This window comes from Gambusia affinis, linkage group LG15, assembly GCF_019740435.1.
Source record: "Gambusia affinis linkage group LG15, SWU_Gaff_1.0, whole genome shotgun sequence".
NCBI lineage: Eukaryota > Metazoa > Chordata > Actinopteri > Cyprinodontiformes > Poeciliidae > Gambusia > Gambusia affinis.
Window position 1 is genome coordinate 11,016,218 of NC_057882.1, and position 25,497 is coordinate 11,041,714.

Below are 25,497 nucleotides of genomic sequence, written 5' to 3' on the forward strand. Positions count from 1 at the left end.
ATTTAATTTCACATAATTATCGCGGTAAAGCCATTTGTTTGTTAAAATTGTATGAAACATATTACATATAGCTGCTAAAGAGCAAGCCTTTTACATTCAATTTATTGCATATATCAAAAGACATTTATCTAGAAAAAAGGCAACGCTGATGGTTACAAATCACACCAGTCATCTTCAATGTTGGCAGCTGCTTCATTCAAGACAAACATTTTTGGCTTTATATGTTGAGATGTAAAAAGTTGAGGAGAACCTTTAGAAAGACAGAAAATTCTTTTAATGCTTTTTTATCCTTTTATTGGTATTGATCCAGTAGAGGTGGCTGTTAATGTTAATTAAATATTTGGAAGTGTGGTTAACACAAACTGAAACATTTCATTCACTTCCTTTGCTGTCATTACTGAAACTACAGGCAGACTACAAGTTGATATCGTTCACAACGCAATAGCCCAGTAGAAAGTCTTGCAGAGGGAATCCAAGTAAATAGCAGAAAGTCCAGACTGAGCAAGATTTGAATCGAATAAAATGGCACAGGAAGGCAATAGCCAAGCTAGAATAATCCTGTCAAGTTTACTGACAGTCTCTGTAGTGTTACTTCAATTTTACTCATTGTTTCATGAAGAAATACTTTCCCAAACACACAAATATAAAAATAGTTGTCAACAAAAACATGTTTCTAAAAAGAAGTCAAAATGAACCCACAATCTGGTCAGAATCATCTTGCTTTTCTCCTAACTTTAAAAAAATAATAATGGACGGTGTTCAAGCTGTTTCAGTTCATTGATGACTCTTAAGTCAGATACTGTATGTTTCAAATGTCTCATTATAAGGCCGTCAGCTCGTTTGAAGTGAGGATCCTCAGGGTGATTTTTCCAGGCATATTGTCTTCCTTCTTACTGCCTTTATTCTTCAGCTGGAGCTGCTGAGGGTGAGAGACGTCATCAGGCCTCCCGGACAGCATGACCTGCCCTAAGAATTTGTCCGATCCAAGGTCATCGCTCCACAACTGGACAAGACCAGACAGGTTGAGTAGCAAATAACACAGGAGGTGATTAGTTGTTGTTAGAATAGAAACTTTTGCCCAGGCTGCATTTAATTTACAGTTTTTTTAATTACATGTAAAACTGACATACTGTGCTGTAGAAGAGGTGTTGCATGTTTAGTCCTTCCTTCCCTGGTCTATAGTTTTTTTGAATATATAATAAATATATATTATTTTACCACAGTGGTGTGGAAGCATTATTGTTACGTAAATTGAATACCTATTTGAGGGGTTTTTAAAAATTTTTTCCAGACTTGCTAAAACTTGTGTACATGTGCTTTGAAGTTTCATTAGCATTTAGTTTATTTAAATATGTTAAGGGAAAGACTTACAATTTACCATTTGTGTTGTTTAGAGAAATTCTGACTCTGCTTTGTTTTCATTTAAAGTTTTTTTTTCCTGCCTTTTGGTGTTTTTTCAGCTCTAACAATAGTAAATGACTAAAAACACAACTGTAAGCCTGGGCAGTAAATCCAGCCCCACCAATCAATCTGAGACTAATCACTGTCACTTGACTGATTCTTCAACTTACCTGCACTGTTAGGGGCTCTGAGACCTTCTTCCTGTAGAAAATGGCCCTAAATTCAAAAGCCGGCGTCAAAGAGTTCTTCTTGGCAACGGACTTCACTGATTGGCTCTCGCAGGAAATGATCAAATATGGGTTTATGCCTAAAAGATGCATTTAGTTTTATTTCTGTGAATTATAAATGAGCAGGACTAGTTTGAAAAAACATTCTCTTACCCTTTGCCTGGTCTCCTTGCTGACCGATCTCAGCTCTGTCCACGTATATGTGGGTAACAACTTGAGGATATCCAAAAAGTGGAGTCCAACATGTAGTCTGTGGTTTGTCCTTCACTAGCTCCCTGAGGGAAGACATGGATAGAATCATGTTTCTTAATATTCTGACCTCAATCAAAAGGCAGCCAATCTGACTTAAACACATTTCATGTTTTAGACCAAGCAAAACCCAAAGCTCCCTTGTTTGAGCTGCCAAACCAAGAATGGAGAAATATAAATAAAGTTAATCAAAACATAATCTTAGGCCAGAAAAAGCTCAACTATTCCCCAAAACACAAATCTGATTGCTCCTATAAAATATAATCAATCATTCAGGGTTCACATCAGCATTTTAAAATAGTTTGTTTTCCCTCAAGACTGTGAAATACATGATGGTTTACCAAAGACAAGATGTTAGATTTCCACAGGTTCAACCAAAGGTTAGTTTAAATTATTTGAATTTGAATTTTCTGTGCCATCGTTTTCATACCGGCAGCCAGAGTCCACGTCCGTGTAAAGCCGGAGCATGAACTCTCCTTCTATGAAAGGCTTGAAGGTGGTCGGGATGACGACATATCGGCCCTGTGGCAGCTCACATCTCATGAACACCGTACGAGCATCGATGTAGGTGGAGGTATGGAGAAGTTGTAGCGTCACCAAGTCGTGCAGACGATACTTCCTGTTCACCTCCACCTGCAAAGTAATTCCCGGTTATACATTTGTCACTGCAGATTTAGCATATCCATCCATCCATTATCTATTCACCCTTGGTCCCTAATGGGGTCGGGAGGTGTCTATCCCCAGCTAACGTTCCGGGCGAGAGGCGGGTTCACCCTGGACAGGTCGCCAGTCTGTCACAGGGCAACACAGAAAACAGACAAGACAAACAACCATTCACACACACAATCACACCTAGGGAGAATTTAGAAAGCCCACTTAACCTGACAGTCATGGTTTTGGACTGTGGGAGGAAGCCGGAGAACCCGGAGAGAACCCACCATGCACAGGGAGAACATGCAAACTCCATGCAGAAAGACCCCGGGAGATTTAGCATATTTCTATCTATTTAGTTGATGTACTGTGAAAAACTATAATTTTTACAAGCCTGTAATCAGTCTGAAAATATGTTTGTACTGAACCTAAAATGGCTTAAAAAGAAACAAAAGTTGTATCTGTAAAAACAAATGCTGGAAGAAAGCCACATACTGGCTGTTTATGCACTACTTTGTGTTGATCTATCACATAACATCAGAATAAAGGACACTATGCCTTATAGGTGTTCAAGTTTATAGATATTTGATTAGCAAAGAAACCTCCACGTTTTACAAGACTTTGAGGCGTGACTGCCTCTTAGTGGTGGGGGCATGTATTGCAGTTACATGAAGCTCAGAAAGTGGTTGAATTGAAAGTACAGAGGGTTAGACTGAATAAATTCAAAGATTATCTCAAACAGGAAATGTTCTTTAAATATAATAGGCAAAAGCAAAACACCATCTTGACTCTGTCAGATGAAAGATGACAAATCACTGATAAAATCATCACAAATCAAAGTTTCAATTTAGTGTGCTGTTGGTATTTTAACAGATCATGTCCACACAGCTCTTCTGTTTTTATCGCAAGCCCTTCATGTCACATTTCAGTCTTTAATGGAGTGATAACAGAATCTGTGGTGTGTCTGAAAGTTTCCAGGTCTCTGGCATTAAAGACCCTTGTGAGGAAACATGCCATCAGTTTAGACGTGTGTGGACACATGGCCTCATTTAAATGAGACAATTCAACATGATGAGGAAAGTTTGTTTTCACTGAGAACTGTGCTTGCAGCCTCTTGTCTTTATTCAATAACTCTCTACATGATGTTTCTGTTATAGTTCTGTTATGTCTTTGTGGCATTTTTGGTTAAATATAATGCTGTATATTATGTTCAAGTGAGGAAAGTTAATACTTTATCAGAAAGTAAACTTTCACCAGAGATATAAATATCCCGTGTGCAACACACCAGGCTTGAACCAAGAAACCAGACCTGTCTGCAACTTGTGCAGAGAAAAAATAAAATCATCATCAAAGTTTTTGGATGCATTTTGCCTCTCAGTTTGACATTGACGTGTTCAGCCTCCGGCTAAACGTTCTGCTTGGGTTCAGATAAGAGCTAAATTAAACACTTGCCTGTTGAATGCTTAGTGAAGTAGAAAAGGACTGCAGGCCAAACCAAATTCTTTTAGAATAAGAAATGTGAAATTAACATGTTTTGCCCAAATATCAAATGTTTTTATATTATGATTTTAACACCACTTTTTATATAAACTATACAATTACTACTATTCTATGTTTTGTAATTTAGCTCCAATGAGACAGACACCGATAATTTTTGCCCCCCATTTATTATTATTATTATTATTAGAACGTCACTACTTGGTGGCAGTATATTGAGTAGCACTTGAATTCCCTTACATACAAATATATAATCACTACCACACACATGAAAAAGAACTTGCTACTGCACCGTCCACTGTGAACTTGTGTTTGCCTCACTAATGGAGTCCTTGCCTTTTATTACAGAAGAGGTTTGAATGGATGATTTGTGTTACCTTTAAGATGTTGAAGCCCATGCTTAGATAGTCTCCTTGACCTTCTTTCCTGTAGATCTTTCTGTCTTTCTGCTGCAGTGAGATCAGGACCTCGTCAGATTCTTTGGTGACATCAAACAAGTACTGGAAGAGAAGGGAAAATGCATTAGTTTTTAGTTGTTATTTGTTTTTATTACGTATAGACAGACTGTCAGTGATGGAGGGACAGAGTCTCCAAAGCCGTCACCACCTGTGGGTTCTGCAGAAATGTCTGCCTGTGGTTAACACAACCACCACAGCGGTTCAGCAGGGGGTCGCTGTTGCGAGTCCATTTCCCAAAGTTCACTTCCTCATTCCAGTTCTTCTGGATGCTGATCAGTGAGGTGTTTATTAGACGGCAAACGTCTGCATCAGTGAAGTTCTTGCACCAGTCTGTGAATGACATCCTGTTGATCCAAACAGAGAGCGCGTCAATAATGAACAGTTAGGAATCAAATTGAATAGCTGGAGTGTAATCAGAGACCCACCAAAACTCTCCATCGTCCGCCACTGTGATGCCAAGGTTGCCTCTTTCTGTGTCACCGACTTTTGACCATTCTTCAGAACTGAAAAACAATAAACAAAGCCAAAAAGGTGGTTATTTACCAGGAGGCATTCAAAAGATGCAGAGAATGTCCTACTTTAGACAACATCTGTTTCACATACATTGTCCTGTGACATGGAAAGGAAATAATGCATAGTTTTCATTTATGTTTAGATGTTTGTTGAGCAAAGGTGGAAGAACGGTACCGAAAAAAAGTTAAGCTGTAGTTCATTTGTAGTTCAATATGTTTTATGTTAACAACAGTAAAATGATTAATATTTAAGAGCCTGAAATATTTGTTATTTAACTTTAAAAGAGAGGAACAAATATTATTTAACCAACATCTGCTGAGGCCTTCACAGAACAGCTGTAAAGATCCTGAGATTAAAAGTGAACTATATTTACTAATTAGATTATTCTGAAGCCACTTGACTGAACTGGACTGTATGTAGAGGTTTCAGATTAAAGGAGGCCGAATACAAAGGCAAACACTTTTAGGCTTCGTATAAAACAATGTCCCAATAAAATATGTTGTAGATTCTGATTGTATCATAAAAATCTACAGATATTAATGATGCCTTTTGAGCGCTTTCCTTTTTTCAAATCATTTAAACCACACATCAGGCTTTTATTTTATTTTCAGTAGTATTGTGTGAACCAATTGTTAATACCAAAGTAGTTTTTTCAGATTAATATTTAAGCCTGAAAAAATGTTTTAATCTTGTTTAGATTTGGAGCTTGTCGATGTGAGACCGTTTTATGCCATCCTTGACCTCAGCTGTATAGTAGATTTTTTCAAAACTTAAATCCAAGTTATATTTTAGCAAACTGGAACAATGAAATGGTTTGTCTCACTTTCTCTCTGTGGTATCTTTTTCAGTTAATAAATTGATTTATAAAAACCTTTTTGGGGCCGTGCCAGTTGGAATGTCTCTTCAAAAGCACATTTTTTCCAACCCAGTGATAGGAAAATGACTCCCACGTGACCCCTGCTGACCTGTCACTCCACGCTCCTGTCCACTCAGTTTTACCCCAGGGATTTCTCAGGCGGATGAGTGCAATGGTTTCATTCTTGAAGTAGGCCCACAGCCCATGACCCAAACGCACTCGTTTCACGTCGGTTACCGAGTACGCATGGCCTCGCACCAGCCCGTTCTCCGTCCTTGACTCAAGTCCAAATCCTTGTGTCTGTGAAATTTCAAAGAAAATGTTTTACTTTGACATAGACAAAGACTCCGGAGAGGCGTAAACAGAAAAAAAACTTGCAGGAACAGATAGTCACGCACACTGATGGAGGCGCTGATGATTCCTCCGCGATTCCACACCTTGAGAAGGTCCTCAAAAAATTTATCTTGTTTGTTTTGATCTGCGTAGTATTTCTCTTTCTGCAGGTCGATGGATTCTGCCACGGCTCCACTGAAATCCACCACAGCGTCTCCAGTGTTGCCTCCAGCCAGGGACTCATAGCAGCCAAAGAGCCTGGGCACAGCGGGAGGAGGGACATTTGAATAGTTGATAGTCAGTTAAGATAATTTGGCAACTTAAAATATTCACGTGATGTTAGACAATACTCAAAATGAGCTACTGTTGTTGATAATCCTTAATTTCACTCCAGGTTTTAGCAGATAAAGAGATGACTGCAGTTATATTCAGGTCCTGTAGCTGTTTTCTATTTCAAAGAAGACACTTTAAGATAACACAAACATTTTGTTACACCATACAGGGACTAAAAACCACATCCTCTCAGATGAAACAAAAGCTTTGTGTAAAAGTCTTTGTTCTCTAACTGTGAGCTTTGGGAAAAAGTATATCCCCTTATATCAGTGGGAAGATAAACACTTTCACTATATTTCTGGACGTATTTACTCATCTCCCTTCACATATGCAACCTTTAGTGACATCCTATTTTAAATACATAAAGTTTATACATGATGTTTGCCCACATTTTGCTCTGTGACTTTCATCTGTGAACATGTTCAACACTTTGTGGGATTTTTTACTACTCTTTCTGAAGTGTATTTGTGAGGTCAGGCACTGTTGTTGGGCAATAAGGCCTGATTTCCATCTGAATTATGTTCCATCAGATTGAGGACTCAGTGCTGGCCAGTCAAGCTCTTCTGCACCAGATTCACTCATATATGTGTTTATAGACCTTGCTTTTTGCAGTTTTGTGCAAACATGTTAGAACAAGAAGAGATCATCTTCAAAATACTCTGCCATTGTTGGGAGCATGATTTTTTTTTTATGGGTTTTTATGCATCATCATCATCAGGGCTGACAGTGAAAGTACAGGTTGTTGTCTTGAGGAACAGATTTGGTTTACTGACTTGGCGTAGGCTTTCTCCAGCAGGGCGCTCCAGAACTCATTGTTTTGTTTTGACTGACAGTAGATGAGTTGTCCGTTGATTGTCGGCAGCCGGTCGTCTATCACCACGTCTATCCACTCACCGAAGATCCAGAACCGGAAGTGGAAAATCCCAGCATAGTTTGAATCCCACTCCTGCTCCTTCCAGTCAGGAATTACCTGGAAACATGCAAGCACAATAAATGTACCAAACGTCTCATTTGTATGTATTTAGATTTCTAAATCTTCAAAGTGCAGCATTATGGGTAACCTGCGTCTGGTTTACTGTAACAGAGGTTGTGTTGAAATATTTTTGAAGGAATGAACCTGAATCAGCTGCACTGTAGTTGGAACAGATCATTCACATAGTTTTCAAGTTCTTTTAGCAAGTTATTCTCTTGTCAGACTCTTTGTTGCTTAATTAATTCAAACAATATTTTCATATAAATATTTTGAAGTGCTAAAACAGATTAAAAAAACAAACTCTTTCAAATAAACTCACCTTCTCCCAGAGGTCTGATTTTAAAGCCAGGCAGGCACAGGCAGCAACAAACCAGCAGTTTCCCACAATCCCCTGGTTCAAGTCATGAGAGCTGATGCCCTCTACACAGAGGTGTGGGTTTTCACATATTTCCTAAAATATTAAAAAGATAGTGGATTCAAGTGGTTTTGCCGGGACAAAGCACAACCCACATATTTGAGGCCTTAATCCTCGTGGCAGTGGTCGGAGGTTCGATTCCCAGTGTAGTGACATTTGCTGCATGTCTCCCCCCTTTCTTATTATCCTCTTTCCTGTCAAACTACTTTCACATAAAGGCCAATAAAACCTCTTATTAAAAAAGATAGTGGATTTAATAAAAAAAATACATGGATGATCACAACTTTCCAATCACCAAATAATAAAAATCCAACAAAAACAATCTATTTACAGGGTTTAGAAGAAGTATTCATACCACTGGATCTTTTTTAATCTCTTGGTGTTACATTTAGACGTTTTGATAATGAGGGCTCGATCAAACACATGCTAGACTTGTAAAATTTTATTTATAAACAATTTTTTATACCATTTGTAATTTTTTGTTGTTCTTTGAAATTACGTGAATGGCTTGAACATGCATTGTTTACAGTTAAGCACAGATTTTAAAATAAATCCTAAAAGGAACTGGCGAGCAATAAAGTGGCAAAATCCCTGTGAGTTAGACACTTACGAGACATAAAACATTATTCATTTGTTCAAATTAGGAGTCTGCATTCAGGATCATTCAGAGACGATGGAGGACATTAGTAATATAAAGGGAAAAAAAGATAATTCATTGAGACATAAAACACTCTTAACAGTCCTGGTGTGGAATAAACTCACCCCGGGTCGTTTCCACTGCACAGCTCCAGGAGGGGGTTTGTTGTAATAAATAGATGAACTGGTTGCTGGGAACTCTGGATCTTCAAACAGCTTCTCTTTGTTGTGCTGCCGCTTCAGCTCAGCATAGTGCTGATTCCTATAAGCAACAGGCATGGTGGAGATGCTGAGGCCTCACAGCTGCAGATGGGAGACGGCAAAGGATTCTGGTCTTTATATGGGAGGAATCAAAAATTATTTAGTCTTGGTGGGACTGCTGTACTGCCTCAGACTGACCCATGACCCTGAGAGAGTCTCAGTCGACTCTTTGAGTTTGTCTGGACAGATGAAAAATGTTGTTTACGATATTGGAAAAGATTTGACACATTCACCTTTACTAGCTCTAGAATACAAATATCTCCCGATAGATGTTTTTGAATTGGAACTGTGCTCTTTCCAAGTGCTATGGAAGAAACCAAATGTGTTGATCAAAAAATGAAAGTTTTTCACCAAAAAAACAGCATAATATGTAATATTTTAAGACTTAAAAAAATGTAACCATAATCTAGTAAGAAAATGTTTTGGCATGAATTTGCAAACTCTTGAAACACAGACTGTCCCATGTGACATGAGCTCTCACTGTTGTTTGAGAGAGAAAAGTTGCTGAACCAAAATAGTAACCTTTACACTCTGGGATTTAAAAGTTAACATTAACAGCTGGATGGATGGAGCAGCAGGATAACAGTTCTAAATGCCTGTCAGAACTGAACTAATATTAAGATTTAATGAAGCCTGATCTCAGGATATTTAAAATTAGTCTCTGTGATCAAGAGGCCTTGAAGGAACCCAAACAATTTTACATTTATTCCAGTATTTATGATAATATGAGTGATTGAATATCCAATGAAAACGATACCAGGAGCTTCTTGGTGGCTCATAAAAAGCAAGAGCTTCACGTGAATCAAATATTTGTGACCTGTATGTTTACATTTGAGCCCATTTGTAAAATAGTTACAGTATTTGAGGAGGGAGTGGAGATGCGATGAATTCAAGGTTTTTATGACCTGTGTTGCATCATCAATCCAACCTGGTGATAACATTTAAAATGCATCATTAAAACGAACACGAGAGTTATGTAAACTTCTCACAGGTCATGGATCAGTGGTTTGGTTGAGGCTCTAGCAGAAAGGTTATGGCGGGAGTCGTGATGAGAGACGTATCTTGATCCTTTAGGGAGGAACTCTTAAGCTTGTTCTCCCACTACACTGACCCCTCGGTGCTCCGTTTACACAGTACTGGCCGGGGTAATTATTTAGATAAGAATCTTGATATTTCAGTCATGGCCAAGAGTCACACAACAGCACACATTCAACAGGAAGTAATGAAAACCAAATGTGTAGAAAAGCCAGTGGAAAAATTTACAAAATGGATAAAGAACTTTTAAAAAAGACCATTTGGAATTAAAACAAACTATAAGGTTGAACGTCTCTGTAAATAAATACAAGGGTAGAAATGATATCCAGTGACGGTACCTTTGTGATATCCACAGCTCAGACTTTCATTCTCCAGAATAAGGAAGTTTCCCGGTCGAGTACGTACCTGTCTCTGACTCACCCTCTCACACACCTCTGACCTGTTTCCACATTTCTCAATGCCCCACCCCAGCTCTGTTTTCTATTGTATGTTCGACGGTTGTGCACGTACTGCTGACCTCAACGGTGAGACGGCTTAATGAGTGATTAGTCAGTTTCTTCTGAGAGTTTCTTCTCACTTTTTTAAAATGGTAAGATTTTAATTTTCTTCTCTTTGTTGGAGTATCAAAGCAGAAAATATTGAAAACAAGTCTCTGGAAATTAAGTTTGCTTTTCGTCTGACTGTTACAGGTGACGCCACCTTCACTTCCTAGTATTTCGGGATGTCCGTGAACCAACATATAGATCAGGGAAAACTATTTGTTTAAAGACCTGTTCATGTTTATTTCAACCAGAGAATCAGAAAGGAAAACGTACTTAAAGTAAAGCTCAAACTGAGGTTCAGTAAACAGCAAACGCTGCTCTTTAAGGTCAGTTTTCTAAGCCAAAGTTATGTAACATGTTCTTAAAAGTTGCAAATGAAGAACAGAAACATTTCAAAAGCAACACTTACCAACCGGAAAGTCTTATTCTTATGTAGATGACCCCAGATTCTTTCGATCTTCCCTCAAACTCCAGTTCAGGTGTTTACAAGTCAGTCCACGCTTCAGCTTCAGGAGCCACAACACAAAACAGCTGTCTGTCACACCTTGCTCTGAATGAAATGAGATTTCCTACTCTGCTGCTGTGAGGAGTTCCCAAAAACAGGGTCAGAAAACTGGCCCGACGGCTTTATCGCTGCATAGGAGAGTGTGTCACTTTGGGAAAACGGCTGATTGGATCTCTGAAAGTATTTAAGGACGGGGCGACCGAAACTAAGCACCCCCACGTCCCTTCAAAGCAAAAACCAGCAGAAACCTGCTCAGCGTGTCTAAAAACACACAAAACTCAACTTCTGTTGATAACATCAACCTCACAAATGGGTTTTATATGCTGGCCTGTCAGTGTTAAATCAGTTTTTCAGAGTTTTTTGCACTCAGTGGTCTGCACCGTTGAATAAACAGAGCTAATAAGCTGTGAGCTGTGGGAATGAAACAAACTGGCAGGCACCCAGTGATCTGTGCTTCTCTGCTGGGGAAAACACAGAGGCTCTGTGACTCCCTCACCCTCATCAGATCTGCTCAGGCTAATTCCAGCTTCTAAGAGGCTGACTTCTGTTTCTTTTTTAAAGGGCCAACGATGACGAGGGGATTATTCTGGAGATAAACCGTCAAAGATACGAGTGAAGAGTTTTGCCACGAGCAGAATTCAGAGAGGACATCGTGTGTTTAGACAGGAAGAAAGCATTCACGATTCATGATGTGACAAATGTATTTCCTGTGATAGAATGCTGGAAGCGCTGATTACACCTCAGGAGAAAACAATTCACCAGATGACCTGCACAAAGGTGGCAGTGTACTCTGAGGCTGCATTTCAGGGAAAATGAGGTGGTTCTCAAGAAGGAAACCGTTTTCCAGCTCCACAGGCTGCTAGCCACACTCAGCAACAATGAAGCAACCAGAGAAATCTCGCTCTGGTCCACATGTCTTACAGTGGACCAGAAAGTGTCCATATCCCTGAAATCGAAACAGTTTACTGGTGTTTTCTGCCTTAGAGTAGAAAGAAAAGAACAACAGGAGGAGCTGCGTGGCTTCACAGCTCAGGTTTGAGACTCGTTCAATAGGACAGAAGAAAGACAATTTTTAAAAAATGTTACTAAGCGGTCCCATTTAAAGTTTGTAGGGGAAACATCTTCAGTTTTGTTCTCATCTATTCAGATGAGAACAAAACTGAACTTCTGGCCTAAATTCAAAAGATTGTGCATGCGGGAAGATATATGGAGGTAAACATAGAGCAACCTTGGAGGAAAAGCTGTCAGATGCACAAAAATCTAAGATTGGGGCAAACATTCAATGGAACACTTAGCGTCAAAGCAAATAGCATGATTTAGTCAAAGACCGCCACTAAACATTTGTGGCAAGACTTTAAAATTGGTGCCCTCCAATTACCTTCATTTTATCTGAGATGTTTGTTATGATTAAAAGTTCCCATCTGTTGATGTTTAACCCAAAGGGCTTACAACAGCAGTTGGAGCCAAGCTTGGTTCTATGGCCTTAGAGGGACTTTGAAATTTATAATAATATACATCTGTCGTAAACAATGATCTTTTCGTTTGATAGACTTCACCAAAAAATATTAGCTTTTCAAATTATGGAAGTATTTTTGCACCTATCTGACTTTTGCTAACCAAATATTTCCTGAATAGGTTAACTTATATTTTTATAGCGTTTCGATGTTGTAATTTATGCTCCTTTCTCTCTTTTGTATGTTTTGATATCACAAATCAAATACTGCTGGACTCTGCCAAAAATATTTTTAGCATAAAATTAAATCCTGTTCATTTATTTCACAAGCTAGTCTGACTTCGTTAATGTTATAAATGGTTCAGAAACTGATAAGCAAATAGACACCATCTTGCCAAACTACTCAGCCCTTCTTCCACATTTTTGTCAAAACCGGCACTTTGGTCAGATTTTGTGTCACTAGATCTGACTCCCACTTTTCACTGGTGCTGCTTCTAATAATAATGAACATTTTATATATTCAATAAGTTCTTTGAAGTGCTGAAACAACAGGATTTGTAATTTACTAGTTGGCAATGCAACCGCGATATGTTTTTCCAAGTGACGGCGAGCTCCACCCTCTCCTGAATAGATGCCACTTCAGCAGTTGGCCACAAGAGGGAGCCAATGGAGCATATAAGCTGAATTCTGCCATTTATGCTCAAGTTAAACTCATATTACATGAATAAAAAAGCATAAAGTAAAGTCACACGGTGAAGGAAAAATTGTATTTGGTGCCGTTAGTCATCTTCATTATCACAATGGAGCCAAATACAGAGCAACCAAGCGAACGCTTTGCTTTTAACTGACCACCCCAGGTCTTCTGTAAATTTGTTTCATTGTTTTTTTTATTGATAAGAGTTGGAAGATAATTTTGTAACGCAGTGCTTTAAAGTGAACACAACTAAACATTCAAATTATGTCATCATAGGACAGACGTTTCAATCTTTTCAAGCTGTTGCGCCTAAACCGAATTTTATGAAAGAGCCAGCAGGGGGCGACTCACACTGCTGCAACATCTGACACAATGATATAGCTACAGATTTAAAGTTAAGCTAAAATAATGCTACACTAGAAAAAAATGAACTTTATTTACCCATATAAAACCTTTGCACCGTGATTTGACCACTAGCATATATCATTTTGTTTTTAAATAAATTTGTATTTTTGAATTCAATATTTTCCCATCACATTTAACTTCTAAACAATTACTTAAAAAAGAAACCTTTAAATATTTTTTCTTCCCTTTTAGATATATTTGAGCCCCATTTCTTACCAGCATATACTTTAAATTCAAATATTCAGACTCAACACTCACACAATTAGACACCAAGATTGAGTGTATTCATCCATTCATTGCCCACTTCAGATTCACTTCAAGCATTTTAATTAATAAAATGGAATTAAAAGATGTTTATAGGGTAAATGACAGAAAACAGGAACTGAAATACCAATATTTTATTTGCAAAAGGATACCGGTTAATACACTGAATGAAGCACTGAAACAAGCCACGGTAACATTGCAAAATACCACTAAAAACAACAGTGTAAATTCTAGAGAAAAAGTAATTTGATCCAAAAGGCATACATTATGAAAGAAGAGGAAGGAAGTGTATTTACACCATGGCAAAGTGTCCTGTATCTCTACAAAACAAATGTGATTGGAGGCCTCTTTGTTTAAGACATTTTAAAAAATGTATTACAAATAGCTGCTAAAGAACAAGTCGTTTTACGTTCCATTTATTGGTTTTATCAAAAGACATCTAGAAAAAAAAAAAGAAAAAAAAAAGGCACCACTGATGGTGATAAATCACACCAGTCATCTTCAATGGTGGCAGCCGCTTCATTCAAGACAAACATTTTCCGCTTAAATATGTTGAGATGTAAAAAGTTGTAAGGAAACGAGAACAGTAGCGTGTGAGGCTCAACAGAAGCAACAGGAAATTATTTTTATTCTTTTTTTTTTCCTTTTATTGGTATAAAATAGGAGTCAAAGGGACGCGTTCCCTGCTGCTGATTTTAGTTGTGCTGGCGTAACAGCGCTCCCTGCTGGAGAAAGGTGGAGTTCACAGCACCAGATTGTGATGGCTTGTTGAGGCTGACGAGAAAAACATTGACCAAAGATCATCAAGCAGGCGGACGCAGCGTCACATCTAAAGACAGGACTTCCAGACAGACGATTCATCACAATAAAAAATAAATAAATAAAAAAAGCTCACTTTAGGCTCCTTTCTAATCACACTTCTTATTTTAATAAAAAGGCAATTTCTACCAAAGAGAATAACGTCAGCAACTGTTGAATCCTAATGCATAGTAGTTAATCGAAAAGATGCTACATGTGCAGCATTTTATGACTGTTGAGAATCGGTGGTTAAGCGTTTTGAGAGGCTGGCCGGTAAAAATCTGTCGTGGTAAATGAATTAGTTGCTCCCTGCTTTTGTGCTTCAGTCATTGGATTCAGTGACGTCTCAGGCTTGATTCCCTGCTAAGTAAAACTCACATCTGCACCTTTTAGTGGGCGCGCCGTAAGAAGTCGCAGCGACAGAAATAGGAATATGGAAATACAAAATTGCACACAGAAGCGTGGGGGAGGAGAAAAAAAAAAAGTTGTTCAGAGCAAATTTAAACTAAGGAAACGATGAATCCTACACAGGTACCTTTAATATAAATTAATAAGCTTTATAAAACTTTTAAACCCACACATGAAATTTAGACAAACATATTTTCATCACCCTCTCATGATCCCTGAACTATGCTGAGCCATGCAAAAAGAGGAGAAATCCCACTACTGCTTTAGCAACTACCTGCCTTAGATGAAGATGATTTATTATTTCAATGAGACATGCATCAGCTCCATGTGTGCTCGCTCCAGAGTATTTCACTACCATCAAAACTTTACATTTCCTCCCGTTTTGTTTATCGTTGGTCAAAACAACACTTTGGCTTTGAGATCCCCCCTCCACCGGTTTTGGTGCCGGTCAAAAGCGGTTCTGATGCTTCAACCGTCCTGCATTCTGACACGCAGCAACCACAAAACTGAATTTTGGTTTCTGTTGCGCCAAGACAAAGTGGCAGCGCATATTTGTGGAGCTAAAGGAAACTACAAACCGCAAGTTTCAAACTGACATTTCAAACATTTTTACAAATTAAAATCTTAAAGGTGCGGCGTGAACGTGTATTCAGAAACCATTACAGCGGTGATACTAAATAAACAGTGCAACCGGTTGCTTCTGAGAGTGAGCTAATTAGTAAACGAGAGTCCAACCAGGAGTAATTTAATCTGTTTTGACCCAGCTGGTCTGTGAAGGCAACACCACCATCAAACATGGTAGCGGCAGCATCAGGGTGTGGGGATGGACAGACTTAATGGAGTGCAGAAAACCTGTCATTGGTTCCAAAAGATATATTATTCAAGTTTGTGGCTGCAACATGACAAAAAGTTAAAAAGTCTAAGTGTTGTTGATATTTTTGCCGGACACCATTTATTGTTAACGATCACCACAAGTTGCGGTTGAAGCAAAAAGAAGGTGATAAAGTGGCTTAAAGGGGAGAATTAATCAGCTCAGGATATAAAAGCTGCATTCTGGGCCTACTTGATTTTGCTTTGGCTGTTTTTATGTACCATTAGGTCCTTCAAAAATACAAAGAAATCAGCTTTGTAACTTAAAAGTTTCATACAATATCATGCACTGCATCTTGTGAAAAACACGGAGGGTACGAACCACTTATAGCCTACAGTCGAAAGGTCAAAGTAGATGAAACATGAACATTAAGAGATATAGCAGACGATGCCTTTACATCTTCCCATTCGGTCCAACGGGGTAAAGTTAATGCCAATAATTTCTACTGCACACCGCGTGAAGCCTCAGTGCTTACTGTTTTCTGAAATTATACTTTATTTACTTTAAAGCATTTCTGACGGATAATTCCTTTAAACCAGCGGCTACGTCCCAACAACCCAAACCGTCACCACTTGATTTCTGTCGTCTTCTTTGACCCCGTGACCCTGTTTTCTTCTTTGAGTGAAGGCTGAACATCGTCGTGACAAAATGGAAGCACAGCAACAGACACCGAGCAGAGAGGTTATGGTGGACGGATGGCTGTACACAGTATTTACAGCAGGTTTAGAAAGACCCTCATTAACAGACCCGTCTCCTCAGACAAGGAACCAGTAACATTCACACCTTCAACGGTTGGACAGGAGGACAGTCACAAAAATGTAAAGTGGATTTAAAAAAAAAAAAAAAAAAAAGTTGTTCAACTTGTGGCTGAAAATTCCCCCATTTGCTGCTTGAGTGGAAATTAAAAGTGTACCTCTAAGCGACTTGTTTTAAATAACTTATTTTTGATGAAGCTCCATAAACGGCGAACAAAGTGGTTATCGTGTCTGAACATTAGTGAGCCGACGAGACTGAGTTTAACGACCGTTTGTTATTCTCAAGCAGCAAATGGTGTCAAAGGCCCTAAAGAGAGAGAGAGAGAGACAAAGAGTGGTTTCTCTTCGACTGGTGGCACTGTGAGTGAAGGTGGAAAGCAGCAGACGTATAAAACTTCTGTGTTTCAGGCCAAAACGAAGGCTGGCTGCAGGAAGGAAGTTACATCGATTCGCCCAGAGAGTCCTCGTCTTCCAGAGATAAGGGCAGGTAGAGATCCTGGAAGCAGAGCGCAGCGTGGTTACCTGTGAGCTCGCCGTCGAGGCGTCAGTAAATACAAAGATGGAGCTTCTTTAAAAAAAAAAAAAAAAAAATAAAAAAAAAGTCTCACATTTTGTCAGTAATCACAAACTTAAATGTCATTTCATCATTAAAAATGTGCAATTCCCCTTCCTCTTCACATAAATGCACTACTTTGTGTTGGTCCTTCATATGAACCCTGAATAAAACATGAATACTGGAAAGGTTTGGTTACCTTCTGCTTGTTGTTCAGGCCCGGGCTGGTGGGGGTGGAGGTGGGGGAATGCTTGGATATCGGGGTGGAGATTTGGCTGCTGGAGCCGGTCCCGTTGGCTGAGGGATCCGACGGAGCAGACAGAAAGAAAAGACAGGGAGGGGAAAGAAGAGAGTAGTGTGGATTAGACAGCGTGAAAGACCAATCCAAACCGCTTCTTTACTTGCTCTCCGTAAAAGTCAGCGCTGAACGACGGGCTCCCCTGGCTGTCGTCTAAAGGCCCGCCGGGAGCCTGATGAGTCCTCGGCTTTAGTTTGGCGACATTTTATTCTCGCAGTCCGTGTCCTGAATCGTTGCTAGGAACCTCTGTTTGGATCTGAGAGCGGTGTGAGGTGATGTAGCTGTGTGTTGTAAGTGCCTTAAAAGAGTTTTGTCCATAAGAGATGAAAAGACCGAAGCAGATGGCCAGCTTGAGTCTGAGCCACGGAGTTGAAAACAAACAGTGGATAAAGCTCCTCTTTTCTCCCCCCTGTTGGCTTCATTTAAATGCTCGGCTTCATGGAGAGCAAGTAAGTAAAAAGTTAAACTCGCTCCAAAAGCCCTACTATCTCTTAAAACCTAAAAATTAGTTAGCAAGAGATGGGCAGGTCTCCCATAGCGACGGGACAAAAAGCAGAGAGAGAGAGAAACCAGACAGTCGCCTGCAGAGGACAAAGGCAAAGAAAGTTTGACTTTACATTTTAATATTTGTAAGGCTCACAGAACTTTTAAATAGAGAGATTTCACAGCCATGCATTTCTAAATGCACAGTCATTTTAATTCGTTGAGGTCAGAAATTCTATGACAAACCACTAATGTCAGACTTCAAACGTGTTACAAAACCAGTTCGATGTGTTTGGGATCATTTTTCTGTCATTTTCAATCTAAATCTTTACCCTCAGACGGCAGGAAGTGGTTCAAGAACAACCAAGGAATCATTAAGGCTAAAGCTGATCTACCTTCATAATCAGCTGAGATCTGAAGCCGTCCAAATCTACACGAATTATACGCATGTGAAGGTTTTACAGTCATTAAAAACAGAGAATGACGAGGAGAATCTTTGAAGTGGTCAAACATTGAGGTTTTTTTTAATTGCTGTCAATATATTCTATAAAATGGGGGGGGTGATAAAGGATGAAAACCTTCAAATCCATAACTTTGAACCAAATGTTGTTGGCTCTAGGACAGGGATTGGTCTTCCAGCAGGACTGTAAACATAAAACTGGTTTAAGAATGGTTAAAGGAGTCAATCCATGTCTGAGCCAAAAACAAACAACAACAAAAAGAAGAAAAACAATTCAAATGAGCCCCTCAGTTTCTGATCATTCAGCAAAAAACATTCCAACTTTCTTAAAGACATTCCCAAAAAACATAAATAAATAAATCTGTGCCAAATTGTTAGATGGGGGAAAAAAAGTATATATAAATAAGGTACATTTTGAATCACTATTTCTACATAAATATAAAGCGTCCCTTCACTTCTGACCACTGCTGTACTTTTCATTTATTTAACCCAACAGAGATGTTGATATCTACAGACAGATGCACAATCCTGTTTTATCAAGACCCTTATCCACAATAAATGCTTATAAACAATTAATAAGCTAGTCGCTCGGGGTTTCAGTGGACACTATTAAATATTAACCTGTCTGTCTAACAAACAGCTGACAGCTGCTCATGTTGTCTTTGTTTACTTTTCTTGATTTATTCATGCTTTTTTCCCCTCTTATTCAATAGGAGCATGTTAAACATAATTATACTAAATCCTAGATTGTTACTTATAAGTAAAGGCTGGATTTAAACTGGGCTTTTTTTTTTTTTTTTTTTTTTTAATCCAGTCCTGCCATCTAAGATAAAGGAGCAGATATTTTGATCCTGTAGTTTAATCCGTCAGTCAAGCCTGATTCTCTTCCTGCAGATAAAGGAAGACTTATCTTCAAGCACAACAAATGCATTAAAACCCAGCCATCTCGGATATTTGCTCCTTGGATGCAAGCCACCTTTTCCTCATACATTATTGATCCGATATGCTCACCAAGCCTCTTGGAATAAGGTCAGAGGTCAGTTAAATCCCTCTGCTGTCACATGTTATGTTAGTTCATTTACAACACCGCAGGCTGCCTTATTGTTTTTCTGCCGATCTTCGATTGCGTTCATTACGGGGCGCGGTCAGAAAAGGCGACGTCGTCGTCGGGTGGCGATTACTCACTGGAGTCAGCAGGAGATTTGCAGCGCTTGATCGGACCGGGACTCTTTACCGAACCGCGCTGGGCCTTGGCTCCCTTCATCAGCCGGCATTCTGTGATGGATGAACAGGAAAATTAAAACTGTTTAATCCAAACCGAATGACTGAGCTTGTCGACTGATCAGAGTGTCGGATTGTAGCGTCGTCCCTCAGATATGTAAAAACAGAAACCATTACAGGATTTTTTTTTGTTTTACATTTTGGTATTCTGGGTCAGTGTAATAATCAGAGCAGACAGGCTGCAGACGTCACTGCTCCTCCCTGAGAGCATCTTCCATTCTGTTTATGCCGTCAGTCTCTCTCTTCTCATTCCCTCCCCCTCCTCTCCGCTCCTTCCCTCCTTTGATGCCAATTATACTTTCTGTCCTCCCTCCATCTCCTGGGATCGCACCACATCCGACTTCTTTCTCTTCACCTTCACACGCTGCTGGATACAGACGTAAAAACTGGTGCGCTACTGTTTGGCAAGTGTGTCACCAGCGCTCCTTTGACGGTACTTCAGTCTGGCAGTCTGTCTCCCAAAATAGCCCAGAGTCAGATCACATTCCTGGTTCTGTGAATGCTGCATAAACCGTTCCACCAGAAATTATTCACACCGCCTCACTTTTCACACTTTGTGTTACAAAATTACTCAAATAGATTTAAAGTCTTGTCATAGAAAAAACATCCCCACAGCATGGCACTGCCACCACTGTGCTGCACAGTGGTGATGGTGTTTGGAGTTCAGGGTTGTTGTCAGGTTTCCGGACATTAAACTTCCTCCTTTCCCCAATATTGGAGACTGCAGGGCTTTTTGGAACATTTAATTCTGACATATTTGTTTTGTATCCTTCAAGATGTGTGCAGACTACAGACAATTCATTTAATTTCATTGGTTTCTGCACCAATACAGAGTATTTTGTTTCATTCTAAATTACATGCACTCAACTGAATGTTGCACAGGTAAACTCTGATCAAAGTATAAAAACATCTAAAGGATGATAATCTATCTGGCATATATCTGCCAATTATTGTTGCATTTTTGATTTACCACAAAACAAAATCAATCAAACAAACAAAAAACAAACCTTTACTTGAGCTTCAGCACTGCCTGGATTTTGTTTTTGTAAGAATCTACATTCAATTAGCTTGTGATGTACAAAAATGAAAAAGTGAATGGGGTGCAAATACTTTCTGCTCTACCCCACTACTGTAAATGTAAAGTGTGGGTTTATTTTTGACATTAAAAAGTCAGAAAACAAAAAAAAAAAAATCAAACCTCCATCATTCCAGGTTTTCCTCAGACAAGAACCCAGACTCCTTTAATACAGAGAATGTAAGCATTTTCATTTGTCTTCGTGTGGAAGATTTATGTCTGCAGACCTAATGTCCATGTGATACACAGCAGACAGCCCCCTCAGCCCCCCCCGCCCGGATCCTCTGAGGCCGACTCGGTGATGTCGGCGCGCTCCAGACCCTCATTCATTTTCTGCAGCATTGGCCTAAGGTTAGAGACTAAATGAAACAATTTGGCTCGGGTCCACGGGGGAGTTTGTGGGACATTAAGGACACAGATCATTACTGGAATCTCCGTGGCAAAGCAAAGGAATGGAGGAAAGCATAATAAGAAGTCGGCTTTGCAGAACTGCTGCGTTCGGATGAAGAGACTGCACGTTTCCAGGAGAGGAGTTTATGTAGAACAGGGGCTTTAAAAATAGGTCTTTCAGGTCTGCAGGGAGGAGAGACGCAGCAAGATGATTGGCTTTACCTTTTCCTCTCCGCGACTTCACAGCAGTATCAGCACCAACAGATCAGCTGGCCCAAACCCGTCACTGGACAGATTAATGGCTCTCTGACTTCTGCCTGCTTCCCTCCGAGCTGCTTGCTGCTGATAAAGCTCTGCTTCAGCTCCATCTTTCACTGCCTCTTTGTCAGTATCCCTCATTTTTCGCTCATTTAGCTTTTAATATTAGCATCCATTAGCATTAGCTTATAAACCTCACTGAGCTGACCAATATACTTCTGAGCATGTTTGACGTCTTCCCCAACTCAATTTACTGCAACGATTGTTGGTTAGTTCATACCAACGCCGAATTTATTTCTATTGGGAGAGAAAAAGATTGATGCACCTATCGGAGCCTGGACTATACTGCCAAAGATATTCAATCAATCACCAAAATGATTGAATTCAGATTTTCAGATAATGCATCTAAGCCGTAGACGGGCAGAAAATGGTTCGTTAACAGGAGTTCATCAAATTCAGGCCTGGTGATGTGATACGTTTACGCAAGTTGCAATAAGCGATCAATTATTTGCATTAAAAATGAAAAAACTCAATTTCCATTTGCAAGATTTATTGTTTTCTCTTTATCTACCAAAAACTGGACCACAAAAGTCTGGTGCTTTGGTCTCAAGTAGCCCGTTTTTTGTTTGTTTTGCAGGATAATTTTGTTATTACAATAATAATTGTATTATTTCTGCTGTTTTGGGATATTTAAAATGTCTTTCAGTTCCAGGGTTAAATGTTCATTTGAATTTAAAGTTTATTGATGTTTGAGAATGTGTTCTTGCTTTATCATGCCATTACCATTATTATTACTTAAAAAGTCTTACAACAACAACATAGTTTACTGCAATAATTTATGGGACATGTCATCAAGAATAATAAAAGATTTCTGTTAGCATACTCAAACCTTGTGGGAAACATTTCTAGAAGAGTTGGAGATTTTTTTCAGCCTCAAGGAGAGAGTTCATATTAAACTTTATGGATTAGGCGATGTGTGATGGCAGACAAGCGACAACATTGGTAATACAGAACTTTGTATCATAAAAGACACCCCTGTCGGACTGAGCCTCACCGTTGTCATCCAGTGAGAAGTCGTCCTGTGCGTAGCGAAATTTCTCTGGTCCACATGCAATGAAGACATCGTCATCACCAAAGAAGTCCTGAAGGCAGGTAACCTTTGACAGTTGAGAAACAAGAAATTAAGAAAATAAATGCAAATGAGGTGGTATCTAATCTACTGGTTAGAAACAAGTAGATGGAGCGACAGACATAATACGTTAATGCTAAAATGGCTTCGATGAACAAGATGTAAAGGTTGCAACTAGTACAGATCACACATCTCAGAAAAATGGAGAGTCGTCCGCTCTGGGTTGGAAGGCTTAGACTTATAAATTTGTCCAAGTTTTGTGCCTCTAGAACAGAACCGTCAATGGATGAAAGGGTTCCCTACAAATGTGTTTCCATCTCCCCTTTACTGCATTAAACAGTATTATGAGTGTTAAAAACCTTTTTATTGCCTTTTGTAGCTTATTTTGAATTTTGCCGTTTCCGTCAACTTTTCTAATGCAACACTTCAAAGTTCAGGTAAAAAAAAATGCTGATAGAAACGTGGCTCATGAAGGCTTTGATAGCTCAAGCTGATTGATTTTAGGAACTAGATGATAAGACATTAGATGGGCTTCTTGGAAAATACAATACATGTCAATTTCTCACACTACCATAATGATAATCCCAAAAATCTGAGTTTTTATTGGATATATTTTAAGTCAACATCCATACTGCCTTTTGACACAATTAGCAATAAGTACAGCAGATGACTGCGTCCATCTGGCTAAATGAGCTCCAGACACTGAGAACTGCTTCGAGTCAAATCAAATATTCATATCTACTGAACAATTGTTTAATAGAGTTAAAGACATTCCTTCAGCAACGTTAATAGAGAATGTTCACTGTTAAAAGTTGAGCATACAGGATTATACTTAAATTTGCAAACATTTTCAAACAGAATATCCTGCTAAACTCGAGGTTCATAAATGTGAACTGTGAAACTTTGCCTTGATTGGGGGAAAAAAACATTTGGAGAAATTCCTTTCTGGAAATATAGTTTGGAAAAGATTTTAACAGAAAACAATAAACTTCATAAAGCAAAATTACGTTTGGTCAAAACATGCAATTTGAGCCGATTCCTTTGTTAAAAATGAAGTGAAATTGACATTTTGAGATGATTGATGATGATAACAGAGATTGAGAACTTGTCTTATTCGTCTTGTAGTATTAATAAAATATTCAAATTTATATGTCCATCATCAGCATGTACAATAAGTCAGCAGCCATAAAATTTGAAATTATTAATCCCAAACATTTAATCACAAATCTTATTTTTATGAAAAATATATATTTTTCTATTGTGGGATTCAATTATGATGCAATAAATTTGAATTGTCAAAATACAAAAAGTGTCCGTCCATGTGAAAATATTCAAGTAAAAAACCTGTGAGCAAAAGCTTCAGTTCTCAGCAAGTCTGCTTTGTATTTCACTCAGCTAGATAACATGCCGTTAGCCACACAGTTCATGTAACAAACCATGAACACACACGTGCACACACACACAAAAAAAAAAGCAAACAAAGCTGATAAGGCTACACCTTTACTATAATGTTTAAATGAATCTGCTTCCTTCCCCTGGGTCTATTCAATCAGCAGCTGCTGAAACAATATGGCCTCCTCAGTGGACAGATGTCTGTGGGCCACACCTTCTCCTCCACTCTCCGTTCTACAGCCTGACATGCCTGCTAGAGCCGTTCGGTCAAAAAGCTGCTTTTTTCTTCGTGGAGCATCTCCGTCGATACTCAATACCTGTTGAAATACTGACTCATGAGATAAAGACATATTGAGCAGCAATAATGTAACCGAATCCCTCTGCTGGACATTCGGAGAGAAGCGGCTACATGTTTGAGTGGATGCCAGGCCCAGTCGAGATGCGTCGCGGTTTCCCCTTTGTGATGCGGATCTAAACTATGAGCTACAGATAATTTGAGAGCACTCCACCCCACCAGCTGCCATGTTGAATCCCAGTCCTGCTAGACGAGCTAAAAGTGTGTGGTGGCGGTGGTGACTTGTTGGCGTGGCATTTAACAGCTGTACAAAAACTCCACACCCCCACGAAACTCCCTGGATACAGATCCACGCTGGGAGACCGAGACGCTGCTTTGACTCCAGGGATCAAACGCTAAATGGGTTTTCTGCCAATTCCAAATCACGGGCAACACATTAGTGTTATCCAGTGATTTCAGTGTAAGGAGATTAGATGCAGGTTGCCAGCAATGGGGTTAGCGTCGTGTGGCAACAGAAACACCTGGTCGTCCTAAAATGGAGGCATGACGAAGAGCTTCCCCCCTCCCAGGGGTGAAGAAGAAGAGAAGGAAACGGGCCGGAGGGCAGACAGCAGTTCGTTTTAATAGCTTTAACAATAGAGCTGATTAAAAGGATCAAGATTTAATCCAAACATGAACCGTCTTCATTAACTAAATCTCCACTCAAACTCAGGATTCTGGAACAAACTAAAGAGTTTAAGTTGTTCACTAGTCTGTTTAATCTTCAGCATAAACATCCCACCTTGAATTTCGTTCATATGTTGGAACCAAAACCCAGGAGCTGACATTCAGATGTCTTGGCAGGAAATTTTAAAGAAATAAAGTTTGTAGAAACCAATTGTACAAATAATTTTCATTGCAACAGTAGCACTTTTTTTTTTTTTTTTTTTAATTAGGATTTCTCATAAACTTTCCAAACTGGAATTGCAGCTTCAAAATGAGTTTGAGTTCAATGGTTGAAACATTGCAGAAAGGAACCTCTGATAACAGCAATGCCAACAGGTTTACAAATTACCTGCATTGTCCTGAAACGAACACCGCTCCAACGTGGCCAAAAACAAAACAGATTACATTCGCAGAGCCAACAAAAAAAAAAAAAAAACATCCAGTCATTCAACCAGCGATCGTTTTCTGCTAATCAAACATCAAATCTATAGTTTCAGATGGTCTCGTACTTCCAGTTGAGGTTAAAATATTGTGACTGTGGGTCAGACCACAGATGAACTGGTACGTTAAAGAGGTTTGATTTTTGGCTTTAGTCATGAATTTTCCAAAGAAACATTTTCCCCCTTCACTATTCCAATACATTTC

At 39.2% G+C, this 25,497-nt stretch overlaps 2 protein-coding genes and 1 long non-coding RNA gene across 6 annotated transcripts in view; 1 reads left to right on the forward strand and 2 right to left on the reverse strand.

Moving 5' to 3' along the window:
• Nucleotides 1-19: 19 nt before the first annotated feature.
• On the reverse strand, nucleotides 20-11,294 carry LOC122845084 (calpain-5-like). Of its 4 annotated transcripts, XM_044141101.1 has the most exons (14): nucleotides 10,790-11,294; nucleotides 9,037-9,107; nucleotides 8,669-8,876; nucleotides 7,811-7,942; nucleotides 7,292-7,488; nucleotides 6,251-6,443; nucleotides 5,962-6,152; nucleotides 4,909-4,986; nucleotides 4,632-4,827; nucleotides 4,403-4,525; nucleotides 2,308-2,510; nucleotides 1,782-1,903; nucleotides 1,572-1,708; nucleotides 20-1,003 (listed from the first exon to the last, which is right to left on the reverse strand). In XM_044141101.1, exons 3-14 carry the CDS (start codon nucleotides 8,819-8,821, stop codon nucleotides 821-823), a joined length of 1,908 nt encoding a protein of 635 aa, XP_043997036.1. In that variant the 5' UTR covers nucleotides 8,822-8,876; nucleotides 9,037-9,107; nucleotides 10,790-11,294; the 3' UTR covers nucleotides 20-820. The 4 variants fall into 4 exon arrangements, with proteins under 4 accessions (XP_043997036.1, XP_043997037.1, XP_043997034.1 ...); XM_044141102.1 differs by lacking the exon at nucleotides 9,037-9,107; XM_044141099.1 differs by lacking the exon at nucleotides 9,037-9,107 and having other exon boundaries at nucleotides 21-1,003; nucleotides 8,669-8,845; nucleotides 10,790-11,293.
• LOC122845086 lies at nucleotides 10,350-14,183 on the forward strand. The gene is made up of 3 exons (XR_006372973.1): nucleotides 10,350-10,427; nucleotides 10,528-10,706; nucleotides 11,447-14,183. It is a non-coding gene; the product is annotated as an uncharacterized LOC122845086 (long non-coding RNA).
• LOC122845085 (neuronal migration protein doublecortin-like) overlaps nucleotides 13,821-25,497 on the reverse strand; it is a 28,666-nt gene continuing 16,989 nt past the window's right edge. The window contains exons 4-7 of the mRNA XM_044141103.1: nucleotides 22,386-22,488; nucleotides 19,513-19,602; nucleotides 17,286-17,383; nucleotides 13,821-17,029 (exon numbers count right to left, since the gene is read on the reverse strand). Coding sequence (XP_043997038.1) covers nucleotides 16,973-17,029; nucleotides 17,286-17,383; nucleotides 19,513-19,602; nucleotides 22,386-22,488 — 348 coding nt within the window. The 3' untranslated portion in view covers nucleotides 13,821-16,972. The remainder of the gene's footprint in view (nucleotides 17,030-17,285; nucleotides 17,384-19,512; nucleotides 19,603-22,385; nucleotides 22,489-25,497) is intronic.

Coding starts and splice junctions, on each gene's coding strand:
- LOC122845084 (XM_044141102.1), bottom strand. CDS start 8,821: ATGCCTGTTGCTTATAGGAATCAGCACTATGCTGAGCTGAAGCGGCAG. Junction 7,489..7,810: donor AATCAGACCTCTGGGAGAAG/GTGAGTTTATTT, acceptor GCATGTTTCCAG/GTAATTCCTGACTGGAAGGA. Junction 2,511..4,402: donor TGGGCTTCAACATCTTAAAG/GTAACACAAATC, acceptor ATTACTTTGCAG/GTGGAGGTGAACAGGAAGTA.